We start from the raw sequence: 24,775 nt of genomic DNA, 5'->3' as shown, positions 1-24,775 counted from the left end.
AACCTACATAGAGAAGCTTCAGAAATTGCTCTCATTAATCAGTGAGCACAGTACAAAAAGTAACATCGGAGCAAAGAAAACAACTCCATTCCTATTCCTAACAGATCTGGAGGGCACGTGAACATTTTTGGTAATTCAGCACTCAGCTCTTTGTATGCTGACGAAAACACACAGCTGTTAGTTGCTGCAAATTCAGGATCTTCATTACAGAGATAGATCAATGTTTCCCCCCACAATTTTAGTACAGACACTGTTTCTTTCCAGACGGGAAACAGAAGATGCTTTCCCAGCTTGCAAAGCACTTGAGCAAATAACTACTTGACTTTCTGGTAACAACTCTGTATGGTTTTGCCAGGACAGACCACCTGTTTTGGGACACAGCCTCCTGTTGTGCACCAGAAGCTGGTGAATGCTGGAAACACCTCTCTCACTTTGTCCTACCACTTCTGAAGCAACAGTCGAGCTGTGTGTCCATGTACACACCCAAGTCATGCTCCTTTTGCAGGAATGCTGCAAAGAACCAATTCCTGGCAAGAGAATTTGCTCGAAACCAATAAGCTTGAGTAACAGGGAATGTACACAGCATTCAACTTGAAAGTCTGAGTACTTTGAGGAATACATTTATCCAAGTGGAAGACATGAACACACGATCGACTTCCACTCATGTAAACCAAATGGTTTTACTCTTTGTACAATGACTGTGTTTCATCCTGAATAATTCCTAAAATAAAATAAGAAGACTTTTTTTTTCCAAGCTAAAGCGCCCATGAAAAACACATCTTCATCTCATGCATACATTAGAATAGATTAGTAACTGCTCCCGGGTTATTTCAGGACAGGAAAGGAAGCTAACTGCCTCGTGGGCCAGATCCCACTGAAGCTGAACAAAATGCCTTCAAAACCTTCCTCCCTAACCGAGACATGCTGTCAGCTGGCAAGGTGATGTACTGGAGAACTGCACTGCTCAGGGCAGGGCAGCAGGACAGGGCTGGAGGACAGCCCAAAAGAAGCCACATCTTAATTACGTGCTGAAGTGCTTTGCAGGGGCCTGGGGGAGGCCAAATCCTGCTGGCTGGCAGCAAACCAAAGCTAGCACAAGGCCTTGTGTCCAGCATCCCCTCTGCACCCGCCCTCCCACCACCTCCTGGACACACAATCACGGGCACACACAGAGCACAGCAAAGCAGACAGAGGGAAAGGGGAGAAGGCAGTTAAATACTTAGCGGAAAGCAACCTACAGAAGAGCTTGATCGGCCCGTCTTACCAGGAAGCAGAAAGAACGGAGAAAAACATGTTAGCCACGGTCACAACAGCAGCACTTATCACTGCACCCATTTCCCCCCAGCCCAGCAGAGTCCTGTCCTGAGAAACACCACTTGCTATGTAACTGGTTTATCAGGAAAAGGCGCTTTCAGTTTCCCTTTCAGTTCTGACCCACTACAAAATGCCCACGCTGCCTGCAGACACGTCCCACTGCTGCCACGGCCGCATCGCACACCCCCTGCCACCAGCCCTGCATGCATATCTGGGTGACTGCCTGGATACTCAGTCAGGTTTTAAACACTCTGCACTCTGACATGCTGCCCCAGCATCTCAGTCCAGGCGCAAAGCTGGCAGCAGAAACCAGAGGGGCATTTTAAACTGCTCTGAGAAAACTTCTCCCCGCAGCACGTGGTAAAGGACGTGACAAAAACCAAGCCAGCAGCTTCGGGATGAAAAAGCAGCAAGGCAGAACGCAGCTCAGACCACGGATACGGTGATGCCATCCCCTCCATGGGTCCTTCCCAACCCATCAGCACAGCAAACCACAGCACAGCGGGGTGGAAGGGCACAGCTGCCTGCCAGCTTTCTGCTGTGCTGCCCCAGCCATGGTGGCACGGAGCTCCACGAGCTGCAGGACCACTGTGCTGCTCTGCAAAACCCATCGGGGAGAGGTTAACCTGTAACCTCAACCACGTCTCATCTTTTGTTCTTTTTTTTTTTATTATTATTATTTCTATTTTAATGTACCCTGGGACCCTCTGGCTCCTCTTCCTGACGCTTTTCACTTTCAGAAGCTTTTAAGGTCAGAATACTTCATCAGCTTTCCAAAGAAAAAAGAAAAAAGCTGTAAGTAAGAGCTCCTCAATCTCTCTTTCTGGAATCATAATGTGCTCTCGAGATTTCCTGGAGGGGGAGGAGTGTGATACCAATTAACAGCCATTTGCTGCATGGGATGCTTGGCATAGGATAGAGAGTACATAAAAACATGATTAAAGACAGTCAGGACATTTTCCTTCCTTCCAAAACATTACAAAAAGTTTGCCATTCTTCTGCACAGATTTTTCTTCATCGAGTGCTGAGAAGAAATCAAAACCATGAAGTTCTGCCTTTTTGTTCACTTGATGCCAAAGATGATCACGTTAGAAAAATATTTTTGGCAGCAGCTTCAGTTTCACTGAAGAAGCTATCTCCTGCACATCAAACCAGATCTGTTTAATTGATAAATGGTCTTTCCTTTCACAAACCCCTCTAAGTATAATCCCAGTTAGAGACGAAGAGCATTAGCTAGGGGACTCGGAGTAAAGAATTCCCACCTCTGCATCCTGCCTCCTTAGTCAATGTGCCCTCGTGGACACACAGGTGCTTTACCTGCAAGCCCTGAGTTGAAGACCACGGTGGGAGAGGCGGTGCCGGGCAGGGGGGGTGCTGATGGAGGGGGTGGTGGGGGCAGAGGGACAGTAGGAGCTGTGTCCAAGGTGGGACCGGGCAGCGGCGGCGCTGGGGGCGGTGGTGGAGGCGGTGGTGGTGGTGGAGGTGGTGCTGGCACTGTCACGGGGCCATTTTGCACTGTGGAAAGGAGAGGAGAGAAGGGGCACTGCGGAGAACAGGAAGCAACGTGGCACAAGTGGATGCAGAACAACTCCCAGCGGGGCCCACCACCCTCCCTGTCCCCCACTGCACCTTTCTACCCAACCACCGACCCAACCCTCAGCGTACAAACTCCCCTCACAAAGGAAGTCAGTACTTTCCAACTCCTAATTAAGGCCACTGTGACTGACCCCAGATAACAAAGCAGCTGCAGACCACAGCCAGCCTGCGTTCTGGGGACAGGATGCTCCTTACCTGCCTCAGATGCTGCTGCTGAGGCCGGTAATGGTGGTGGGGGTGGTGGCAGTGGCACAGAAGATGCAGCTCCAGCAGCTGGTGTGACACACGTGCCAGCTGCGGCCTCTGCCCCCGCGGGCACCATCCCAGAGGCCAGAGCAACGGGAAGGATGGAGATGTCACCATCGCCTTTCTTCTGGATCTTAATGGTCCCCTGCTTCTCCAGTTCGTGAATCTTTTTCTCCAGTGTTGACTGTCGCTGGATGGCCTCCTCTTTTTCCTTCACCATTTTCCTCAAGGTGTGAACCTGGCTATTTGCATCCTTGTAGATTTCCTGCAAGTGCCACAGAAACGGGTGATTTGCATTTGTATTCACAAAACAGAATACCAGCACCAGAAACACAAGGCAGCCTGACACCAGACTGTGCACCGTGCCAGGCATTATCTAACCAGGCATTTTCATGCAAACCATACATCTTCACGGGTAAGGAAGAACTTGTTTTATGTTTTTCCCACGCCAGCATTAAGGCTGCGTGCTGTGCTGAGCCCTGGGAGAAATCTCACCAGGTACCAACACCAACACAGAATTTCTGACTGCTTTTCTTTTTTATCTTTTATTTTTATAAAGTCTCAATTTCTTGTGTTAATCTTAGACATAGAACAGGTATGCTATCTTGATTTCTCCTCTAACACAGAGAATCAGATGCCTTGATGGTTGCTCTGCCTATGAGCAGAAGTTGACACATAGAGGGAAGCAGGAACAGAGCTTCTGATCTGGAGGGGAGATTGTATCTGCAAGTAGCCAAGACAGACCTTCAGAAGGAGCTCTAGAAACCGGTCATGCTTTGGGACAACATTTAGAGTGAGGTTACTTAATACTGTATTAATAATTCTTGTTATTATAACAGCATACCAAGAAATACTGTCTGGATTGTACACAGAAAACAGGTTGGGCTAGATACTTTGCAACCTAAGTCTGGAAGACTCCAGTTCCACCTCAAACTCCCCTCCAAAGCCAACTACACGTGCAAAACTCAACCAGAAACACCACAGACCTGAGCAATACGATGTACACATCTAGCACGCTGATTTGCAGGCACATTCCGAGAGTTAAATGCCCATCTTTGAGAGCACAGACAAGTAATTTGACTCAAAATCTGTCCTAGAAAAGCTAACAGAAATCGCTCAGCCCATTAGAACAGCCATTACCTCCCAGACACAAAATGCACACCAGATCCCTCCCCTGAAACGTGGCATCCAGCCAGAGTTTTCCCATCACGCTTACCCGAATCACGTCCAGTTCTTTGTTTCTCTGCATAAGCTGTTTTTCCAGTTCCACAATCTTTGCCATGGCTTCATTTTCCGTATCTTGGAGTTTTTCAGATAACTATCATGTGATAGAGAAACAGATGACGTAAGTAATGATATCTTTCTCCAACAAAAAGTTGTCAACACTTGCTTGTTCCCACTTGCAATGTGGGAAACTATTGATATTCCACCAAATTCTGAAGTCTTCAGAAAGAAAAGGGGCTCGTGTGTGGAGGCAGGTGGTACTACGTGCCCAACTGAAGGCTGCTGTCATGATGAGCATCACTCTTCAGGTATGACTAGCACCTGGCTGGGCCGCACTCATGACCCTGGTTCAGTTAAGAGACCCTTCTCTATAATAAAGAACTTAAAATGGATTTATTTGAAAAAAGACACTGAAATTTGATCTAAAACACAGAATATTACAATGCTGCAAAGTCAATAGGTGCTGAAGTGGTAGCTCCTATAAATATCTCCTCTCACAACAGTGCTAATTTAATTAGTAATGAATGAAAGAGAGGCTGCACATTTTTTTTTGTTTTTTTGTTTTCCCTGTGGTTTATAAATTCATATTCATGTTTTCAGGCCCAAAAACCTGGGGTTTGAAAGCCACAATGTTCCTGCACTGCACAGCCCTGACCAAACTGTCCCCCTGACACACACACATTGCACAGTGAGCCCCACATGAACAAGGCCACTCTAGTCCTTTACAGCAACCTGGGGACTGAGTGAAACGGGAAAGTAATTAAAAGGCAGAAGAAGACATTTTCTCATCAGGTCAATAAATACCTCACAAACAAGTCTTTGAAGCAAGTGGTGCACCCAATAACACAAATATGCACCATATGAGGTTCAAAATACAGCAAGGAATACACCCAGGAATGTTACCTGCACGAGACTTCTGCAATTCCTTTGTTGGCCAAATATCTGATCATCTCCCATAAAGAAAGCACAGCAGCCACAGGCTTCCTTTAACACTCCTCACCCTAGAGATTCTAGCTACAGCTGTACATCCACCTCCCAAAAGAAAAGGGCAATACCACAGCACACAAGCAGAGCAGACACCGCTCCAAAGGGAAAGGTGACTTCAGCTTTGTACTAACGTGGGAAATGTTTTCTTCCAGTTCTTCAACTCTTTCCAAGGCTGCATTCTTGGTTTCAGCGTCCTCCAGTAATGCTCCCACGTCAAAAACGTTATCCAGGTACGCCTGAATTTGCACCTGCAGTTTGTCACTCTCTGTGTGTTTCAGTTTCTGTATAGCCAAAAACAAAAGGGTGTCACTCAGCACTGGCAGCAGCTTGAAGCACCAGAAGTGCACGCAGTGGAAAAGGGAGGGAGAGCAGCAGGAGCTTGGCCACCTCCATCACTCAGGAACACGCTGCCTTTCAACACTAGCTGAGATCATACACGAAAAGCATTCATTTCCGAAGACCAAACATCCAGAACTTTCAAACAAAACTAAGCAGTGCTCTATCTTTGTTATTGCAGAGAGCACTCAGCCAGCAGGAGAAAGTGCTCTGAGGACAGATTTTTGCACATGGGCCGAAGGAGAGCCCTTCCCCACCACTGCAGCTCACCTCCCTTTGTTATCAGGCAGTTCACACACAATCAGTGCCAGCCACGTGCAGGAACCTGGTCATACTCACGTCCAAATACTCATCCAGGCCCAGCTTTGTAAATTCATACTGCAGGTGGACCCGGAAGTTCATGTCCTCCACCGAGTGCACAACGATGTTGATGAACTGCATGCAAGCCACCTGCAAGAGGAGCCAGCACACATCAGCATACCACAGCCCTGAGTCAGAAATCACAGGATGGCTTGGGCTGGAAGGGACCCCAAGGAGCATCAAGATCCAACCCCCCTGCTCCAGGCAGGGCTGCCAGCTGCTAAATCAAGATCGACATCAGATTGCCCATGGCCACACACAAGCTGGCCTAAAACACCTCCAGGAACGGGGCACCCACAACCTCTCAGGGCATCCTGTGCCAGCCCCTCACCATGCTAACAGTAAAACACCCCGAGATATCCAACCTAAATCTCCCTTCTTTCTGTTTGAAACCATTTCCCCTTGTCCTATTGACTATCTACCCGTATAAAGAGTCGATTTCCCTCAGGTTTATGAACTCCCTTCAAATACTGAAAGGCTGCAATGAGGTCTCTCTGCAGCCTCCTCTTTTCCAAGCCAAACAAGCCCAGCTCCTTCAGCTTGTCTTCAGAGCTGGAGCTCCAGCTCTGATCATCTTCATGGCCCATCCTTTGGACCTCTCCAAAAGCTCCCAGTCCCAAGCACAGGAGCAGGCTCTCAGAGCCCTGGGTGAGCCAGCACTGCCATTGACTGCATTTTGCTACAGCTGCTGTCAAGGAAAATTGCCATTTGTTATTCTGCAGCTTTCTATCCCATCAGCATTGCATTCGGGTTTGCAAGGACTTCATGAAAGATGCTTTGTTATTTGTAGAAAATGTATTATAAAAACTGTGGTTTGCATCCCAGAGCAGTGCCAGAGCCCACAGACAGCAGGGCTGTACCTGCAGAAGGGCAGGAATCGTGCCTGAAACCCCACCAAGGTTTGCCCCACTGGGGAATGTCAGGCACAGCCAAATCCCTCTCTGCACATCCCCAGCACTCCTTCAGCTCTCAGGTGACCACCTCCAATCTGCAAGATGGGAAGTTTCCCTCGTCCCTGGTGGGTCCCAGCAGGGCAGAACCCAACCCCTGCAGATGCTGAGACAGAAGTAACACCACTTTCTCAACAGTTACTGAGATAATTCTTCCCAGAAAATGAATTTGTGGGGAGGCATGTGTTGCATGGCAGCCTTTGAAAGTAGGTTTGGCTGGGATGCTCCACAGTGCTCCTCCCAGACTGTGCTAGCCTGGGTCCATCAGGGACCGTATGGACACAACAAGCTCTGTGATGTCTTATTCCTCAGCATATAGCTGCTTCTTATACAAACACTCCTGCTCACACCGTTAGCTTTTGAGTGTGTGCACAGCAGAAGACTCTTTCCAGTTTCCCTGGAGAGCTCTGGTTCCTCCTGGTGCTGGAGCTGGCCTTGGCCAGCTGAGCACTGCTGTCCTGTCACATCAGCCACTGCCAAGTTCCCGTATTTCAAAAGTGCTCGTGTTATACTTGCTTTGGCTCTTGCAGCACTGGGGCCAAACTCTCATTTCCTTTCTCAGATCCTTACATACACAACTAAGGAATTTATCAAGTCAAGGAAAATTAATCTAAGAAAGTTGCTTTTAAAATGAAGTATGTCAATGTCAACAACAGGAACCTTCCCTAAAATACTTCTGCCTTTTTGTTTCTCTTTCCTCCCATCAGATCAATGCAATTAACTGCAGCCCCTTTCAGCTCCCACTTCCCAGACAGCTCTCGTCTTCTCCATCTAGGGCAGCCCGAAAGCCAGCTCCTGCAGGAATAGCTCTGTTTGTGTTCAGCCCTTGCAACTACTTGAATTACTCCAGCTTTCACATTACATCCTGGAGACTTGGCTCCGGGACCTGCTTGATTCCATCCTGCAGAAAGGAATGATTTCTGCCTTAGTGCACTGCTGGTGAGCGGTGCAGGCCTGCAGCACAGCACGGTGGTGGAGAGATGGGCAGGAGCCCCAGCACGGCTCCTTGCCCCCAGGCATGCTCCTCGGGTACTGCCTGCAACACCATGTGGAGTGCATCATCTCATCTTAACTCAAGGTGAGGAACGATGAGGGACATTCTTAGTAACAGTGTGCAATCACTGCTGCTCACAGCATGGTGGCGAGCTGCAGGCTGCTGCCCTGTTTCTGGCCTGCACTAAGCTGTGCCGCTCTCCTGCTCCCAAATACCTGCCCTGTCCTCGTGGGAGACACGACTGAGTCAAGCACTGGGGACAGATAAATCTTTCTGCTAAATTACAGACTAACTGAATGCACATCTGAGAACACTTAACGAACACCGCGACTGGCAACATGTCCTCACTGGGACTGCAATGATAAGGAGCAAAACCAACTGTAACATGTCACGGAGTTACTGACAGCAGCTTGCTAACTTTAGTAAAATTGCAGGGAACCCTGCAACGCTTTTTTTTTTGACTATGAGAAAAAGATCATCCTATCTTGCTCTTTTTATTCTGCCATCCACTCGTGGCTGCAGGCCTGTCCCTGCCCGCTGGGGCTGCAAGTCACAGGCACCCATATCTTCACAGCCCAAGGAGGCACCATAGCAGCTGGTTTAATGCCTAACTGCTGGCAGAAAGATGCCTTTAACACAAAGTCCTGAACCTGAACAGTATAAGGTGTCGTGCACATCTAACAGGGACAGAGTGGTGCGAATAGAGTGAATATGACCAGGAGGGGAGCCCTGCTCTTCTCTCACCTCCTAATGTGGGATAGTGATATAATCAAGGCACTGACCATGAGCAGTGTGAGGAAGACAGCACTGACTATACCTGAACTGTATCTGTTCTGTAATTAAAAATGGAAGCTCTAATCAGCATGACCACTCACTTGCCACACACTTAGAGAAACGGACATCAAAGTGTTTCTGGTACTGAATATGTAACCAGCTAGCTCATCCTCACTGTGCTGACCCCTCTGCCTTTCACATGTTTGCAACGTGCAACTTGGCACTGGCATCTGTGGGTGCCAGTAAGATCTTCCTCTCTTGCTGTTTTCTGCTGTGCTTCAGGGAAGTGGAAGTGGTGAATAATCATGCGCACGCACAATGAGGAACCAAAGTGGTGAGAAGTACTGCTATATTTATCCCCAGATAAGGACAGACAGCTGCAACGGGTCTCTCCCACACTTCCCTGTCTGCGATTTTGAGGATGTTGGCATACGTACAGAGTATATGCTTCTTGATACTGCTGCTACACTGATAAGGAGGGCTCACCATGAAGTCGATGTTGTTGTCCTCGTTTCGGAAGTGCTCCATCAGTTTCTCAAAGCGCTGTTTCTCTCCGCACACCTACAAGAGAATCCCAACGTGTTTGTTAAACTACAGCTTGCAAGAGAGAGCAGTAAGAACATTTTAAGAGCAGCCCCCGTGCTCGCTCAATACGTCTCTGGACAGGTTTCCTCTATGAAAAATATTCCTGTTGAGGAATCCAGCTGAGGCACCACAGCATGACACCTGTACTGAAATTAGGCCCTAACTCTTCCCACCTTTCTTCCCTCCAAGGATGTCATAGCACTGCTGGCACAAACATACACAGCAGTTCCAGTAGGATATGCCACAGGAAGCCTCGGCCTCCCCATGGTTCAGAACTGGTTCTCTGCTGTCATAAAATGTAATTAGGAAGAAGAGCAGATTACAGGGAGGAAAAAAGGAAAGTTATCACAGGCTCAATGAGGAGTGAAGTACATCAGCGTAACGATCAGCTGGTCAGAAGTACAGAGCTGTAACACAGGCCTGGTGGCAGGAAACACATCCGACTTGAGGGAGAAATCAGATCTGAGATAAAGCAGGCCTCTGTACGTTGCTTAAATCTTATTACTTCCCCAAAGCCTCTCTGGCTCGGCCCTAGTTTTCTCAGCAGTTGAGTGATCTGGAGTCGTTCACTGCAAAATTACAAAGCACTAAATAAGATGAAAAGCCAAAGGGAGGGGGAGAGGGCACTGCTGCCCTCCTTTCGTGCGAAGGGCAAACTCCTCCATGAGCCCAGGAGGGCTCTTCCTTTCTTACCCAGAGCAGCTCATGGGGCAGTACTCCTGTGAAATAACCCAATGAGAGCCGAGTAAGGACTGGTGGCAGCCATGGGTACTTCATTAGAAGCCGAACTCCCTGGAACTAGGAATTTCAAAGCACCTAGATTCATAGATTCATAGATACACTGGGTTGGATTCATAGATACACTACAAGACCATCTAGCCCAACCATACACCTCCCACAACACAACCAAATCCCCGATTCAGGTTTCCACTCATTCCCAAATAGCAAGCTCTTTACAAAATATGCATTCTTATTACCATCTCCCCATTAGCTTCCTCTCTTTAACTCTGTTTTGCAGTGCACATCTCCACAGAGGCAAGGAACCTGAGCTCAGGAGGAGTTCCTGTACAGACTTCAAAGGAAACTGAACGGAGCTGATCCTTACATCTGCAAAGCACCTCATGCAGTGCTGGGTGATCTCCCTCTATGAGTTCTGCTGCCTGTTATGGCTGAATGAAGTACATTTTGAGTGAATATTATGTATCCTCTGTCATTCCCATGCAAAGTTTTCATAACTGGGTTATTATTCAGCTACACGTGGTCAGTACCTGACATCAGCTCCCACCAGCGTAGTCTGACTCTGGAGGCATACCCTGGGCCTGACCCAACTGTGGAGAAGCCTCTCCCTGAGTCACCCCATAGGCTGCTCAGCTGCACTCACCCCTGCATCAGTGCCCATGAATTCAAGGAGGGAGCATGTCGAGGCACCCCAAGCCCAGCAGCTCGCTGCCACTGGGCTCCAGCAGCCCTGCCTGGGGACAGCTGGCAGCAGCAGGAGAAACAGCAGCAACCTGCTCCTTTCTGCTCGCAGCTATCTCACACCATCATCGGATGAGTCAGAGCTGGGAGCATGTGTGCTTCGGGAGACAGCGAGCTGACTTTCGTGAAATGATATAATTTATCCTGGAAGATTAAAGAGAGTGAAACCGTAGATGTAAGCCTCCAGCCTGAAGGTTGGCCCAAATCCAAGAGGAATGCTGAAATCAAATCCCACCACGCAAAACCATATGTTGCCATTTCTATTTGAATACATTTCCAAGGTCTGTCATTTGCATTGGAAGTATGGCTGGGACCAAGAAAGACTGATCTTTCTTTTATTAGCATTACTCTATGTAAGAAGAAAGATTAAACAGGCTACCACAGCTATAAAAAACCTCTGTCTCCACTTAGGTTGCAAAAAAATCCTTTTAGGTCGCATCTCAAGCCCACGTCATTCTGGAAGAACAATGTGGCTTTATGGGAAACCACCCACGAAGGGTCCTGTCCTGGGAAGGGCTCTGAGCACTGAGGTATGGCCCGCTCAGATCCATTACAGAGCTACAATGCGATCCTATGTGGAAGCAAAAGGGATCCGTTATGAAAAACGTGGTGGCAATTATACCCGTATCCACCGGGCAATGCTTTCAGGTCGCATGGTTCAGCCCAAGACCACCCAAGTGCAAAGTTCAGCACGTCAGCTCCCCACGGTGCTCCCACTCACACGGCCCCATCACTGAAAAGCTCCAAAAGGCAGTGGGGCTGTCCTGCAAACAGCCCTGCTTTCCTGCGTGGTGTCAGAAAGTGAAAGCCCAGGCTGATGGGAGCACCCCATCCTCCTGTCCCCGACCGTTCCCTACCAGCACAAAGCACCACTGCTTCGCTGGAGAACACAGCAGAGAATCCCAGAGCCGTGGAGGTTTGAAGGGACCTCTGCAGCACCCCCTCGAGCCAGGGAAAACAACCCTCTGAAGGACTGCACTTAAAACACGTAACCTTTAGCAGAGGTTTAGTGGTACATTTTCTGTCACAGAACCAACCACGTACCCACGTGCTGCCCAGGGTCATTTCAAGCTGCACCCTTCTCCTTCCCCATCTCAGAGCAACACCATCTCACAGCAAACACACGCAGCACGCAGCCCACGCTGGACACGGTGCTATGAACAGCCTGATGGATATGCAACCCCAAAATTCCTGGACCCTTTGTAAACCTTTCCTCCTGCCTGCACTGCTTTGTCCCAGCAGCACAATGCCAGCTTTCTCTGCCCCACAACAGCCCTCTGTGGGCAGCAGCCCCTGTGCAGGCAGGCAGTGCTCACAGGGCACTTGGACTGATGCTGCTGACGTTTCTGCAGCGTGCTGAAGAACAACAAAGCAATTTTCTTGTAAGCTGCTGGTTAAGTAAACAGTTGTTCAATGCTTACTAGGTTAAAATACCTTTTACTCCTCTACCAGCAGGGTTAAGGCACTCTCAAAATACTGCTGCAGAGGAAAAGACAACAAAAGTATTTACATTTACATTGCAAACTGTTTCTTCTCACACTGAGCTATTACAATGGCCTGCAAGCATAATTCAGAAGTGCTGCTTTCACTGCTGTCAGTCATTATTCTAATAGAGAAATGTGACTCTGAATTAGGTATTGTGAAAAGTTAGGGCTGAGCAATGTGGTCACGCTTGGCCGGAGTGACGACCAAGGAGGAAACCTGTGCCATGCCTTGCTGCTCAGCTCACTGCACACAGACCCACAGCCATCTGCCACGGAGTCAGCACAGTAAGCAGACAGCATGAGCTCTTCCCACCTGTCAGGTACTGCACAAATCAATCAAAGTGATGTTAAATGAGAGGGCATCCCGGGCCGGCCCTGTCCATATCCCCTGCTCCCCAGGGAACGATGCTGACTCCTCTCCACAGAGCACACGGCAGAGTCCAGATGTTGGGCAACCACCAAAGGATGAGCTTCCCTAAAGCTCTCTGGATTATCTGAATTCCAAGTGTCTTTTTGGCATTTCCTCTTGTCTCGCAGCAAGACGAGGGGTCTCACAAGAAACACGATTCATCTCAGCAGAAACAATTCCACTCTGATTTGATGGACTAAAATTATTTCCCATAAGGAGAAGCGCACAAGCGTACCCTCACCTCGCCAAACACAATTATTTTGGTAAATGCTTATATCAGTAGCAGCTGAGATGCTTTCATGGATTAAGCCAAAGCAGGCAGTGCTTCCTGCAGGGAGCCAGGTCTGCTCGGGCCCCTGTCCAACTCACAGCACATCACACTGCTCTGCCTCCCTGGGGTCAGATCCATCCTAGAGCTGCAATTATGCCCACTGCAAAGGGAGAAATAGAGGAGTGGGAGACAGCTCTGGTCTGCTCTCAGAAATGCTTCATTTGCAAGCAACAAAAAGAAAACAACAGTTTCTTTGCAACCACTTCTACTCTACAATCACATCAGAGCTGCTGGATTGGGATTTCTGTCATTGTATCTGCACATTTACTGAAGTTATTCATTTATTGGCTACTGGGCCTTTAGTACAAGAATAATAAAGCACATAAATAAGACAGCTAATTAGAAATGCTGGGAAAAAAATTGGAAGGAAGGCCACAGTAAGTAGGAAAACAGCTTTTAAGGCTCGCTGAGGCTGAGAATGTCAGTTCTATTGAATGAGAACTTTTTTGCTAGTCCTATTTCTGGATGCTCCTAGCAGTTTTCATGCCTCTGTAAGCACAAGGTCCTTAAAGCTAACCCAACAGTCACAGGTGTGCATACATATCCACTGACATACACATGGATGTATGTAGATCACAGAGTCAGAAAGGCTGGAGAAGCTCTCTTGGATCCCTGCATGAAGTGCCACACATTCTCACAGTCACTTCACACCCCCTGGACGGAGGCTGAACGTGGAAGTGCTGTCTGAATGGGAGATGTGCACCTGCACCTACTGAACTGCAAGTGGGATGCTCTCCTGTTCTTTCTCCTAAGGACAGCGCTTAGAGGGCACGGTGGCAATGGGGTGACCTGGACTTGATGATCTCAGAGGTCTTTTCCAGCCCTAATGACCCTACAGTTCTGTGATTCTCAGCTCAGTGAAACCTTCATCTTCCAGCAAGCACCAACTGCAGCCACACATTTCCCCTGCAATCTGTTCTAGACAGAGAACTGCTTCAGCAGAATCTGCTCCGTGTCACCGAAGATTAAACGACATTCTCAAGTTGTACAACCTCATCAACAAGACTGCATCCTTCCTCGGGATGGCAGCAGTGGAAAGAAAGGCATTTTGATGATGGCAAAACGTCAGGGAAATAACACATAGCTGGACAGCTGCAGGATGATGCCTTCTCTGCATCCCAGATCAGACAGCTGTGTGTGACACAGCAGCACGCAATTCCCACAGTCACACAGCCCCCACACCTCTCTGGCAGGGCAGCAGGTAAAAATGTACCAGCAAAGCAAAGATGTTATTGCCAGCAGTAAGAGACAGCAGCCCAATTCTCTGTATGACTGCACGTGCATTCACACTACTAAAATGAGTTAACTCCTCTGAACAAGAACCAGGAAAATATATCTTGTTTTCCAACAGTGCACTCACTCCACTTTAATTTAAATGGGGCTCATGCTCTCAGCATCTGCTCTGCGTCCCACAGCTCCTGCAAAGCCATCCTGAGGCTAACTCTCCTCATTTTCCCCAAGGCATCCTGCTAAAGTGCATTTGCTCATCCTCTGACACAAATCCCAGGCAACTCAGTTAAAATCGTGTGGCCAGTTCTCACAAATCCATGGAAACAAGCACAAAAGACCCAGGAATATTGCTAAGGAAGCCCAGTTGCAAGTGGGTAAATGCAGGGGTGGTGGCAGGGCTGAATAGCTCGGGCAGACACAGCCATGCAGACAGTGTCCTGCTTCAGCGCCGGGAGGAGGGGCTGTGGGCAGCACCGGCACGGGGCCAGGAGCTCACAGACACAGCAGGGCACAGGAATGACCCCGGCCCTCAGTGTGGGTTATGTGCAACACAGAACTCCCCACCATCCCCTGAAAAAGCAGCAGAATTCAGCGAAGCATCACTCAGCCCCCACCTCCTCCTCTGCCCCAAACTACGCTCTCCCACCCGGATCCCCATGTCCCGTTACTTACAACAGTTGTGCATTTTTCCCCATTGAGATCTTCTGCACTGAATACCCCCTCGAGCTCCCAGGCTGTCACACATTCCTGGTGGCTCCAAGACATCCGCGTGCTTCCACGTCCAGAAGGGACCCTTCCAACATCATCCCAGTTATGGACTGGAAGGAGAGTGCTGAGCAGTGCACAGAGCTGAGTCCCCGCGAGGGCACGCAGCCTGCACACCAGAACTGAGGATGATTTCAGTTCAGGGGAGTGAATAACTTTCAAGAGACACCTCGAGAAAAACCACCCATGTGAACATCCTGACTCCAGACAGAACAAACCCGGCCCGTCAAATCATTTTCAAAGGGAAAGCCATTTTCAAAACGAGTCCTCAACGAGACTCAGATCAGCTGTGGTTTTCCAGCTCAGTCAAGCCCTGAGAACCAAACTCTGTTCTCATTTACATCACAGCAAAGCTCAAAGCCTAATGAAACATTTGATGTTCAGCCTGATGCAAATGAGAGTTGAATTTGGTCCGAAATATCCTGTTTTCCTCTTGACTTTAATGCAGGTTGAGCATCAGAGAAGAGTTGGGCTTCCTTTGAAGTTCTTTCATGGCCAGGAGATAGGGTGGCAGAGATCCTGTCTGACAACCCCAGTGTGTCCTGTATGCGCACGCTGGCTGCAATGAAGGAAGCAAGGTATGCTGTAACACAGGCCTATGGGAACCAGCAAACACAACCTCCAGCTTAGGCTGCTGTGAGTTCAGTATCCTGCTGAAAGCGTAACCATGGATGTTTCACATGCTGGTAACTCAGAGCTCCTTAATATTCCAGCTACAGAATCGCAGAGGCTGGAAAAGACAAAGCAGTACTGGAAGACAACCTGAGTGGGCTACCTAAGCATTTCTGCCCAAGACTGCCACGGAATAACTGGAAGGAGGACCAAACTAAACCTCCAAGCTCCAGCCCTGCACCCTGACCCCTTGCTCCAGCTCTGTGTGCTGGCAATGCCCCCAGCACCACAGCTACAGCAGGGATGTGTGCCAGGCAAACACAGTGCGTGTAAAACAGAGACTGGTATCCCTCCACCAGAAACAATTCACAAAACATAAAAAAAAAAGCAAAAAACAGAAACAACTTGGCTTGTTGATCATCTGCACCAACCCACCTACGGCAGCAGCAGCAATAAGGAAATAGCTGCTGCATGTTCACACACAGTCCAGCCTGGACTCATCAAGTTGAACCATTTTTGAGCTGGTAAGACTAGATTTATTTTCCCTTTGATAATAAATCCACACATATACCCAATATTCACAACAACTAGAACCACAGCTTTCTTGGGCTCCATTCCCACACCAGTAATTCTGAACACAACCTTCTCAGGTGCCATTAACCACCGTAGGCAAACGTGTGGTATACCTGGATGTATGCAGACAAAAGGACAGTTTTGCACCAGTTGAGCAAACTGATGTTAATTTCAGCAGTCAGGGGTGCAGAAACTTGATTTTTTAATTTCCTTACAAATAAAACTTATTACTGATATCCAAATTGAGAATTTTGCATCTCAAAGGCTGGTGTACACGGCCCTGAACACAGTGGATCTACACAGCAGTTCCAGTTATTTCACCTAAGAACATACAACAGCATTCGAAGCTAGACCTGCAGTAAAGCTCTTCAAATCTCCATTAATTTTCCCCTTCAGGGACACAGCTCAAGTGGCCAAAGGTAAAGGGAGCAATTTGTAGATGGGATTCACCCTGCTGGGATTACAGCACACAACAGCACACAGCATGATGGTACAGGCACCACTGCTGTCCACACACGGAAAATCTGCAGCTTATGGAAGACCTTTAGTCTAAGAAATGCAGCTGAATGTGAGAGCTCTAGGCAAGAGCTAGGAGAACTACAGACATGCACATGAAATTCTGACAGAGCAGGATACGCACCTCCTTGAAGTTATCAAACGCAGACAGAATGATTTCATGTCCTCCTCTGACAAGACAAACAGCAGCCAGGAGCTCTAGGACGAGGGCCTTTGTCCTGTAAAAGAAAGCAACCCACAGCAGTCAGTGACAAGAGGGTGAGGAACACCTTCTGCCTGTTTGCAGAGTGCTGTGCAGGCACTGGGAGAAGCAGTTTGCATCCAGTGGTTCAGCCTCTTGAGACAAGCAAACCTGCAGGACACAGAATGCTGAGCAGCGTCTGATCCAGGCTAGCTCGAGCCTCCCAGGATCATGCAACTCTCCCCCATTTTAATACTTGCCAAAAGATGCACAAATTTACATCACAAATTGTACTCGAGGAAACCCAAGCAAACCAGTGGTGTATGCATCAGCCTGGCAGCCGGTGCTGCAGGAGCTCTCCTGCACAAACCCACTGCTGCTAGGAGCAGCCCACACCTCAGCCCCTCTGAAGACACTTAGTTCCATCCGTACTGCCCTGATGCACATCTCAATTACCCTCTGTGACAAGTTGTGTTATTCACAGCCACAAAAAATGCAAGACATGGTTCGCTGAAGTGAACACGGAGTGCCTTAACACACCTCTCCCTCCAGTATCTGAGATCTGGGCACTGACTGGAGGCTAACACAGCATGTTAGGGAGGGGAGAGTACAACTGATTACTGGAAGAAAAGCATGCAACACACTCGGTATAAAGCTCTGACAGAAATAATCCCCAGTTCTTCCTTACATGGTCCATGTAAGGCAAAAGCACCAACGGGATCTTATGGCCAGATGAGCTGGGAGCAGATACTGAAATCATGCAGACACACATGAAATTAGTCTCATGCTTGAGCATTAAACCAGACGTTGCAGAAAAAGAAATACCTTTTGGCTTTCAAAGTGTCAAGGTTATCTTTGGAAACCAGATAAAATGTTCACTTCCCCGGGATATTTTACACGGATCACTTTCAATTCTTACTCATCGATTTTTTTGTCCTGCCACAAGAAGAAAACCCAAGCTCTTTCAGACAGGCTCGAGGAGCTCTCCCTATGGCCCATTGGCAACATCCTCTGAAGGGCTGTGAGCTATGGAGACACCAGGAGGATGCCCAGGTCTCAGCACCGGGTGCAGCACTCACTCCCCTGCCGCATCTGTGATGGGGCAGGATGGGACAGGACACTGCTGTGCTGGCATCAGTCATCGCTAAGCTGTCTCTTCATCACCTGATTTCCAGGCACAGGACACCACAACAAACTTCCTGCATCCTTCCTGTTCATGCCCTGCTGACTTAAGCCTGAACAGAAGAGAGGAAGGAAGGACCCGCTTCCATCAGGCCAAGGTTTCAAGCAGTGCACTGCAAGGCAAGCTGGCAGCCTAGGCAAGGGAGCTCTCTCTATGCAGTTTAGTTTTGTCTCATCCCTGCTTTTCCCTTCCCTGGCAAACACCAGTACTCAGCTCTGGCACCATCAGGTATGGGTTTATCTGAAGCTCTGGGTCTGGCTGGATGTAGGTGTCAGCTCACAAGTGTGTGCAAGGGGGAGAGGGGACGTAACCTTGCGGCAATTAGTTCCACAGTGTGATTACAGGACTGCTGCTGTGGTTGAAGAGACATCTGTACAGAGGCAGAACAAGCATAAAATGCCCTCTTAGAGGAACTCAAACCTGAATTCAATAACATTTACTGAAGAAAATTTAGTTTCTTCAAGAAAATCCCATGCAAAGCTGCTCCTGAACAGCAGGGTGTCCTCTGCACTGCAGCAGCAGCTGAACTCAGGCAGCAAAGGCAGAGCTGCAGAGTCAGCAGCTCCTGAGACCAAATGAACCAAATGGCAATCGCCCGTCTAACTGCACTGTAACACAAGCTGAATCTGAGTCAGAGCAAAGACTGATGTTCATTACAGCTCTGTGCATAAACGTATCCGTGACAATCCCTCTACTCTTTACTTACCTACTTCTCAAACCCTCTAACAGCAAGCACAGCCTACCTGGGATTCTTGTTGTTCAGGCTTAGTGCAATTTCGTTAACGGCATGCGGGTGCGACATGACCATATTGAATCCATACTGAAAAGAGAAGAGGAAAATACCATTTCTGCTCTGAAACTGAAATGGTTAGTTTTAAATCCCAACAAATTACGCGTGTCTGACCGGATCTGGATGTTGGGATCACCAAGCCACTCAGCACATTCCCATCTCACACCATGCCCAGCAGCTCCTCTGTCACCACCACGCCCAGGGCTGACCCCACACCACTGCCAGCCCCTCTGCCCATCCTTCTCCAACACTATTAACACTGGCAGCCAAGTGTGCCGTTTCTTCTCTAACAGGGATGTGCAGCTCAGCTGACAAAGCCACTTCTACAACACACACACTGCTATGGAGCAACTGCTGCATGCAGCTACTGCACGAGTCCTGCTGGGTCTGCTTCCAAGACCAAAGAAAGGATCTGCTTTGGAAAACACAGCATGGGTTATTACCTCAACTGCACTTACTGCCTTCCCATCAGAGGTAGGGAGCTCTGTCAGAGCTGTGCAGCAGTGCCAGAAGCCTCCTGTAAGACCACACAACTCATGCCAGGCATTCCTTGAAGCACCTAACTGTTAGTTGTTACTGGTTTAGCAAAAAATCTGATGCCTCAGAAGCTACCCGGGCATGCCATGTGACCACAGCATGCCTCCAGGTAGAGAAGAAACTCATGGAAATATGATTCGTTTGGTGTAGTTTACTCTTTGATTTGCAGATATCACAACAGCCTCACAATCAACACACAGCAAAGTGAAATCTTGTCTTTCCCATCAGTGTCTACCAAGAACACTTCAAAACCTCTCCTATTTCCTCCATGTTAATGCTAAATTCTGAGAGCAATTGTGCAGATGCATGTCCAACAAGTTAGTGCCAACAGAGCCCCGCACTGCAAACAGGAGCATGCAAGTGCTCTTATCTGTGTCCTCACGCGTGCACACGGGCCGTGCCAGGCAGCTCCCAGCTATGCTGTCTGACAATAAGAATCACATCCTTCACATCAGTTTCATCCAAACAATGTGCAGCCAACCTTCCCCCCCAACAACAAAATGGTGCTGTGGGCTGGAAGAGCGAGAAGGGCAGTACCTGGTAGTTCATGATGGCACGTAAACACATGATGCAGACGTGAACGTCGTCTTTCTTACTCACTAGTCTGGAATTTTTTAGAGTTCTTCGGCTTGGCAAGGTATTGTACCTGCAAACAGAAACAGCTTCCATCAGTCACACAGCTATTCACAGGCAGCAGAGAGAAAGGAATAGGAATATTTCAGCACTGGGTTAAATGCACACGTTTCTCAGTGCTGCAGCAGCAGACATCAGGGAAGGGCAGAGCACCCCAGCAGAGATGGGCTCTGTGCTTCCAGCCATGCTCTGCTGGTGCACATTAACCTGTACAGGCAACTGCACAGGCTTTTAGTGGAACTGTTTGTAGGCATCAGCAAATGTATTAATTTCTGGTTGCCTGGTGAATTCTGCCTCTGTTCTGTTCTGCAGCTCATCTTCCTGAAAGCTCTCTAAACTGAGGAAACCCAGCCTTTAGGAACTGTGCCCAAACAGAGGCATTAATTATTCTAATTGTAACCCCTAGCTACTAAATCAACTTTGAATTCAGTTCAATAAGTACACGGAATAAACCCAAAGGGAAATCTTTCAATCAGCTGCTATCATCACAGTAAATGAAGCCCACATTGCAGCTCCTTCCCAAGATGCTGCTTACTTTCTTTAAGGATAGCTCCGTGAGCTGGGCACAGGAAACTGGAGACAAGGAGACGGGCTGCCATATGAAATACATGCATATTCCTACAGCCAGCATTGAGTAAGCAGCAAATTTTTAATCCTAACTTACACCTATGTAAGAGAGAGGTGAGAACGAAGTGACAGAGCCTGGGGCTGGTCCTGCGTGTTCCCAGCTGCAGCCCAGCACAGGGGCAAGGCACTGACACACAGCAAATTGTCACACTCTGAACTGAAAGCCGAGGAAGCAAGCATAAAATTCTGCTGAAAGGCAGGCAGAAAGGAAAGCAGCGGGACGCATGTGCAGCTGAGAGCTTTGCAAATTCTAGCACTTGTTATGCAAAAGAAATTTGCAGATGAAACTTGACTGGTATAGTAAATACTGGTAAAGCCAAGGCTACTTCAGACAACTGCAGCTTCACCCCATCAGTGCTATTCTGCAGCCGGGGCAAAATCCATGGCAATCTTAGAACCACTAAGGCTGGAATAGCTGTCTAGGACCCCCAAGGCCAAACCCAGCTCCCAGTCCATGCCCACTGCCCACATCCCTCAGTGCCACATCCCCACAGCTCTGGAACGCCTTCAGGGATAGTGACACCCCCTTCCTGTGCAGCTGTGCCTGTGTCTTATTGCTCTTTGGAGAAGTATTTCCTACTACCCAACCTGACCCTCCCCTGGCACAACATGAGGTCATCACCTCTGCCCTTTCAAAAAGGAAGGCATCTCTTGTGTTGGATATGGGAAAAAATGTAGGGATTACAGTATCCCTCGCTGTGAGCACCGCCCCAACTTCGGTGTAAATGAAGCGATGCTGGTACCCAGCAGTGACCCAAAGCACAGCTGCAAACATGTTCCAAAGCAGGACAAGCCGAGCTCTGATTTGGGTTTCTCTGCCTGGGGAGCGAGCTGTCCTTACAGCTTGTTAAGGTGGGAACCATGTGGCATCAGATGCAATCCCCAGGTGATATGGGATGAAAGCAAACCTGCTCACTGTACAGCTCCACAGAGCACCACCAAAGCACTTGGGCTGATTCACCAAGGAAAAAGCCATTGGGAGCTATGAACACAGGATGGGCTGACAGATAATCACCCTTAGGTTGGGAGAATGAAACCTGAACTGCTGGGGATGGAAGAATGTAGCAGGAGAGAAGCAATCCACTTACTGCCAACGCTGCTGTGCGCTTACTTGCTTCATTCATGCCACTCATTTTGCTTAGAAAAGAAGTGCAGCCTTAAAATCAATGATTAACGTCATTCCTATTAATAATAGTCAAGGTTAATAATAAATACAGGAATAAGAAGTAACAGGGCAGGAGAGGGGAAGCACAGGCAGCTTTGGCTCGGCGCAGAACCAGCCCAGCCTGCACAGAGCTGTGCCCATGCTTTGCTTTCAATCCCCAGCAGCCCTGACATGAAAGAAACCCCAAAATTCAAAGCAGAATTCAAACAGCTTTTTTGAGTTTCCCATAGATATGAATGCATAAATCAGCTCACGGCGCTCCAGAATGATTTGGGTTTGTGGGAAATTTGACCCAATTTTGCCTGAGCCCCAGTGAGTCCCAAGGAGCCCAGCAAAGGCACGGGGGAGGCAGAGCTGGGAACAGGGGATCAGTACAGGGAAGATCTGAGTACCTTGGGACTTGGTGAACAACCCCCACAGGCGCTGGCTTTACCCCACTGCTCACTCCCTCCTGTGTCAGGGAAGGCACCAAGCTGCCTGCAGCATTTCCCATAACAGGATTGTTAAGGTTGGAAAAGCCCTCTCAGATCCCCAACCACCACTGCCCATGTCCCTCAGTGCCACATCCCCGTGGCTCAGGGATGGTGACCCCCACTCCCTGGGCAGCTGTGCCAGCACCTGACTGCTCTTTGGAGAAGGAATGTTTCCTAATACCCAACCCAAACCTCTCCCATTGCAACTTGAGGCTGTTACCTCTCATCTTCTCATCCCAATCACCGGGGTGCTCGGATGCTTTGTGCCCCTGCTCCTTGTGGGATCAGGGACAGTAAAGGAGCCCCAGCTGTGTGCTGCAGGAGGGGCACACAGGGTGCTGCTATGGGCCCTGCCTTCTGCCCGTCCCCAAAGCCACAACACACTCCAGGACCGACACAGGAAAACCTCAAGCACCGTTTCACCATATCACAGAATCACAGGGCTTGGAAGGGACTGCAGATCCTCCAGTGCAATCCCCTCCAGATGGATGAGATGTGCCCTTCAACCCACGCCACGAGGAGTAGAGCTAAGGAAGGTTTACCTACACCTGTACTCGGAGGAACACCGTTCAGGTGACAGTCTCCTGACATGCCTGTAAGTGTTGGGTGTCAGCACAGCTGCACAACATGTGAGCACATCACACCACTTCCACAGGCATCTCAATAAATATGCAAAGTGCCTCAATAAAAAGACAGAAAGCTCTTTGCAGTCGTACAGAGCTGTGTGCTATAGTGGCTTAAGGGCTGCATACGTTCCTTTTGTTTAAATTTTAATCAGCAGAGCAATGAGATCTATATCAAGAAGAAAGATGCTCCCTCCAACTCTGCTGCTCCAACTCCCCCAGTTTAAGAGTGCTTTCACACATCTAACAAGTGGGGAGCTCCCCCAGCCACGAGAACTGAGCACAAAGCTGCATCATGGCCTTTCCAGTCCAGTGCCCACCAAAGCCACCCTCCTGCTCCCATGCAATCTGCAATTGAGAGCTGAGAAAACATTCCAGTGCAGACAGAAAATGCTAACTGCAACACCCCGTGCCTGCTCCCTCCCCGGTCAGGACAGCCAGCAGTAGTCCCACCACTCCCTTTGCACGGCGTGGATGATCTGTTCCTGCCTTTATTCCACTTCTTGCTAGTGAACATCAAGCATCTGGGCGAGCTGCTGCTTCTGATTTCCTGCCTGCTGCAGGTCAGAGATGCGTCACCGAGAGCGTGTTTATTCTGGTAATTCAATTCAGATGGCTCCACTTTTGTTTTCTCTGCTCCTCCTTTAAGGGAGAACTAGAAAACTCTACTTCTGAAAACAGCAGCAGCAGAAACCCAACTGCATGAGGCCATGTCACAGCTCGTGGTGCCAGGCTGGGCAGTGGGACAGGGCCGGGCTGTGCTGGGACCCAGAGCTCCCGAGAGGGACACTGCGGCCACGCAGGAGCAACACTGCCAGGAGAGGCTGGAGGTGAGCTGAAACACAGTGCAAGGTCCTCCTCCTCGCCCAGGGCTGCTCTGGAAGAGCTAGTTCATCAGCTGTACTGAAATGCAACATGTGAGAGCGCAGAACAGCTCACGTGGACACTGCAGGCCCACATACAGCTCACTAAAACACCTACACAAATGGGGATGCTCCAAGTGAAGCCCTTCCCAGCACGGTCAGCGTGCACACAGCTCAAACCAAGCTGCTGCCACCTTCAGCAGCTCCGAGGGGACCTCCACGCAGGGGATGAGCTACAGAAGTGAAGGGAACGAACGACCCTGAGCCTCCAATCTTTGTCTCATCCGTCAGAATCCTGGAAAGTCAGAATCAGGAAAGCTGCAGAGAACTCTGCTGCCTTGAAAAAGCCAGAAAAGCAATTGAGACAGCCTGCTTTGCTCTCCCCCTCCCTCCCCAGCTGCAGTGCCAGCAGCACTGCACACAGCCTGACACAGGGATGCAGCTGCACAGCGTTAATGGCAGCATCCAAATGCAAACGTGCGGCAGTGCCAAAGGGGAGTCCAATTTTTGAGTAGGCTCAAAGCTCAAAGCCTATTTTTGGATTAAAAAAAAAACAACGAAGTTTCTGAATTGAATCCACATAAGAACTGAAATATCTGACTCAGAAGAAAGGGAATTTCTAATGGGCTGGGACATTACTAAGTCTGAATGAATATTAATCCAAAAGGAAAGTCTGACTCTCATGTCAAAGTACCGCTCCTTTCCTTCCCAAAAAGCAGCAACAAAATCCCCAAAGATTCATCCCCCTTTTCCTCCTCCTGCCCTCATTTTGGTGTTTGCCTCCCAAATCCCTGTGCCTCTTCTTAAAAAAAATATATCTCAGTTGCCAAGGAAACACGGAGCAGGGAAATGGCAAGGTCTAGCACTGCTAACGAGAGCTCCGGGAAGTCAAGAAAAGGTACAGACTGAAAACAGAGAGCCAGCCCTGCAATGGG

General features: G+C 48.8%; 1 protein-coding gene across 5 annotated transcripts in view; it reads right to left on the bottom strand.

Moving 5' to 3' along the window:
- Positions 1–24,775, bottom strand: part of FMNL2 (formin like 2) — an 87,780-nt gene that overhangs the window by 11,048 nt on the left and 51,957 nt on the right. For all 5 annotated transcript variants that reach the window (XM_065750841.1, XM_065750840.1, XM_065750838.1 and 2 more), the window contains exons 7-15: positions 19,994–20,102; positions 18,873–18,949; positions 16,890–16,983; positions 9,268–9,342; positions 6,043–6,153; positions 5,499–5,648; positions 4,373–4,474; positions 3,106–3,421; positions 2,632–2,829 (exon numbers count right to left, since the gene is read on the bottom strand). In XM_065750841.1, the coding sequence (XP_065606913.1) occupies positions 2,632–2,829; positions 3,106–3,421; positions 4,373–4,474; positions 5,499–5,648; positions 6,043–6,153; positions 9,268–9,342; positions 16,890–16,983; positions 18,873–18,949; positions 19,994–20,102 (1,232 nt within the window). The remainder of the gene's footprint in view (positions 1–2,631; positions 2,830–3,105; positions 3,422–4,372; positions 4,475–5,498; positions 5,649–6,042; positions 6,154–9,267; positions 9,343–16,889; positions 16,984–18,872; positions 18,950–19,993; positions 20,103–24,775) is intronic.

This window comes from Cyrtonyx montezumae, unplaced genomic scaffold, assembly GCF_038088225.1.
Source record: "Cyrtonyx montezumae isolate F1298 unplaced genomic scaffold, pur_monq_1.0 scaffold_7, whole genome shotgun sequence".
NCBI lineage: Eukaryota > Metazoa > Chordata > Aves > Galliformes > Odontophoridae > Cyrtonyx > Cyrtonyx montezumae.
This window is presented reverse-complemented; position numbering and strand designations above follow the sequence as displayed.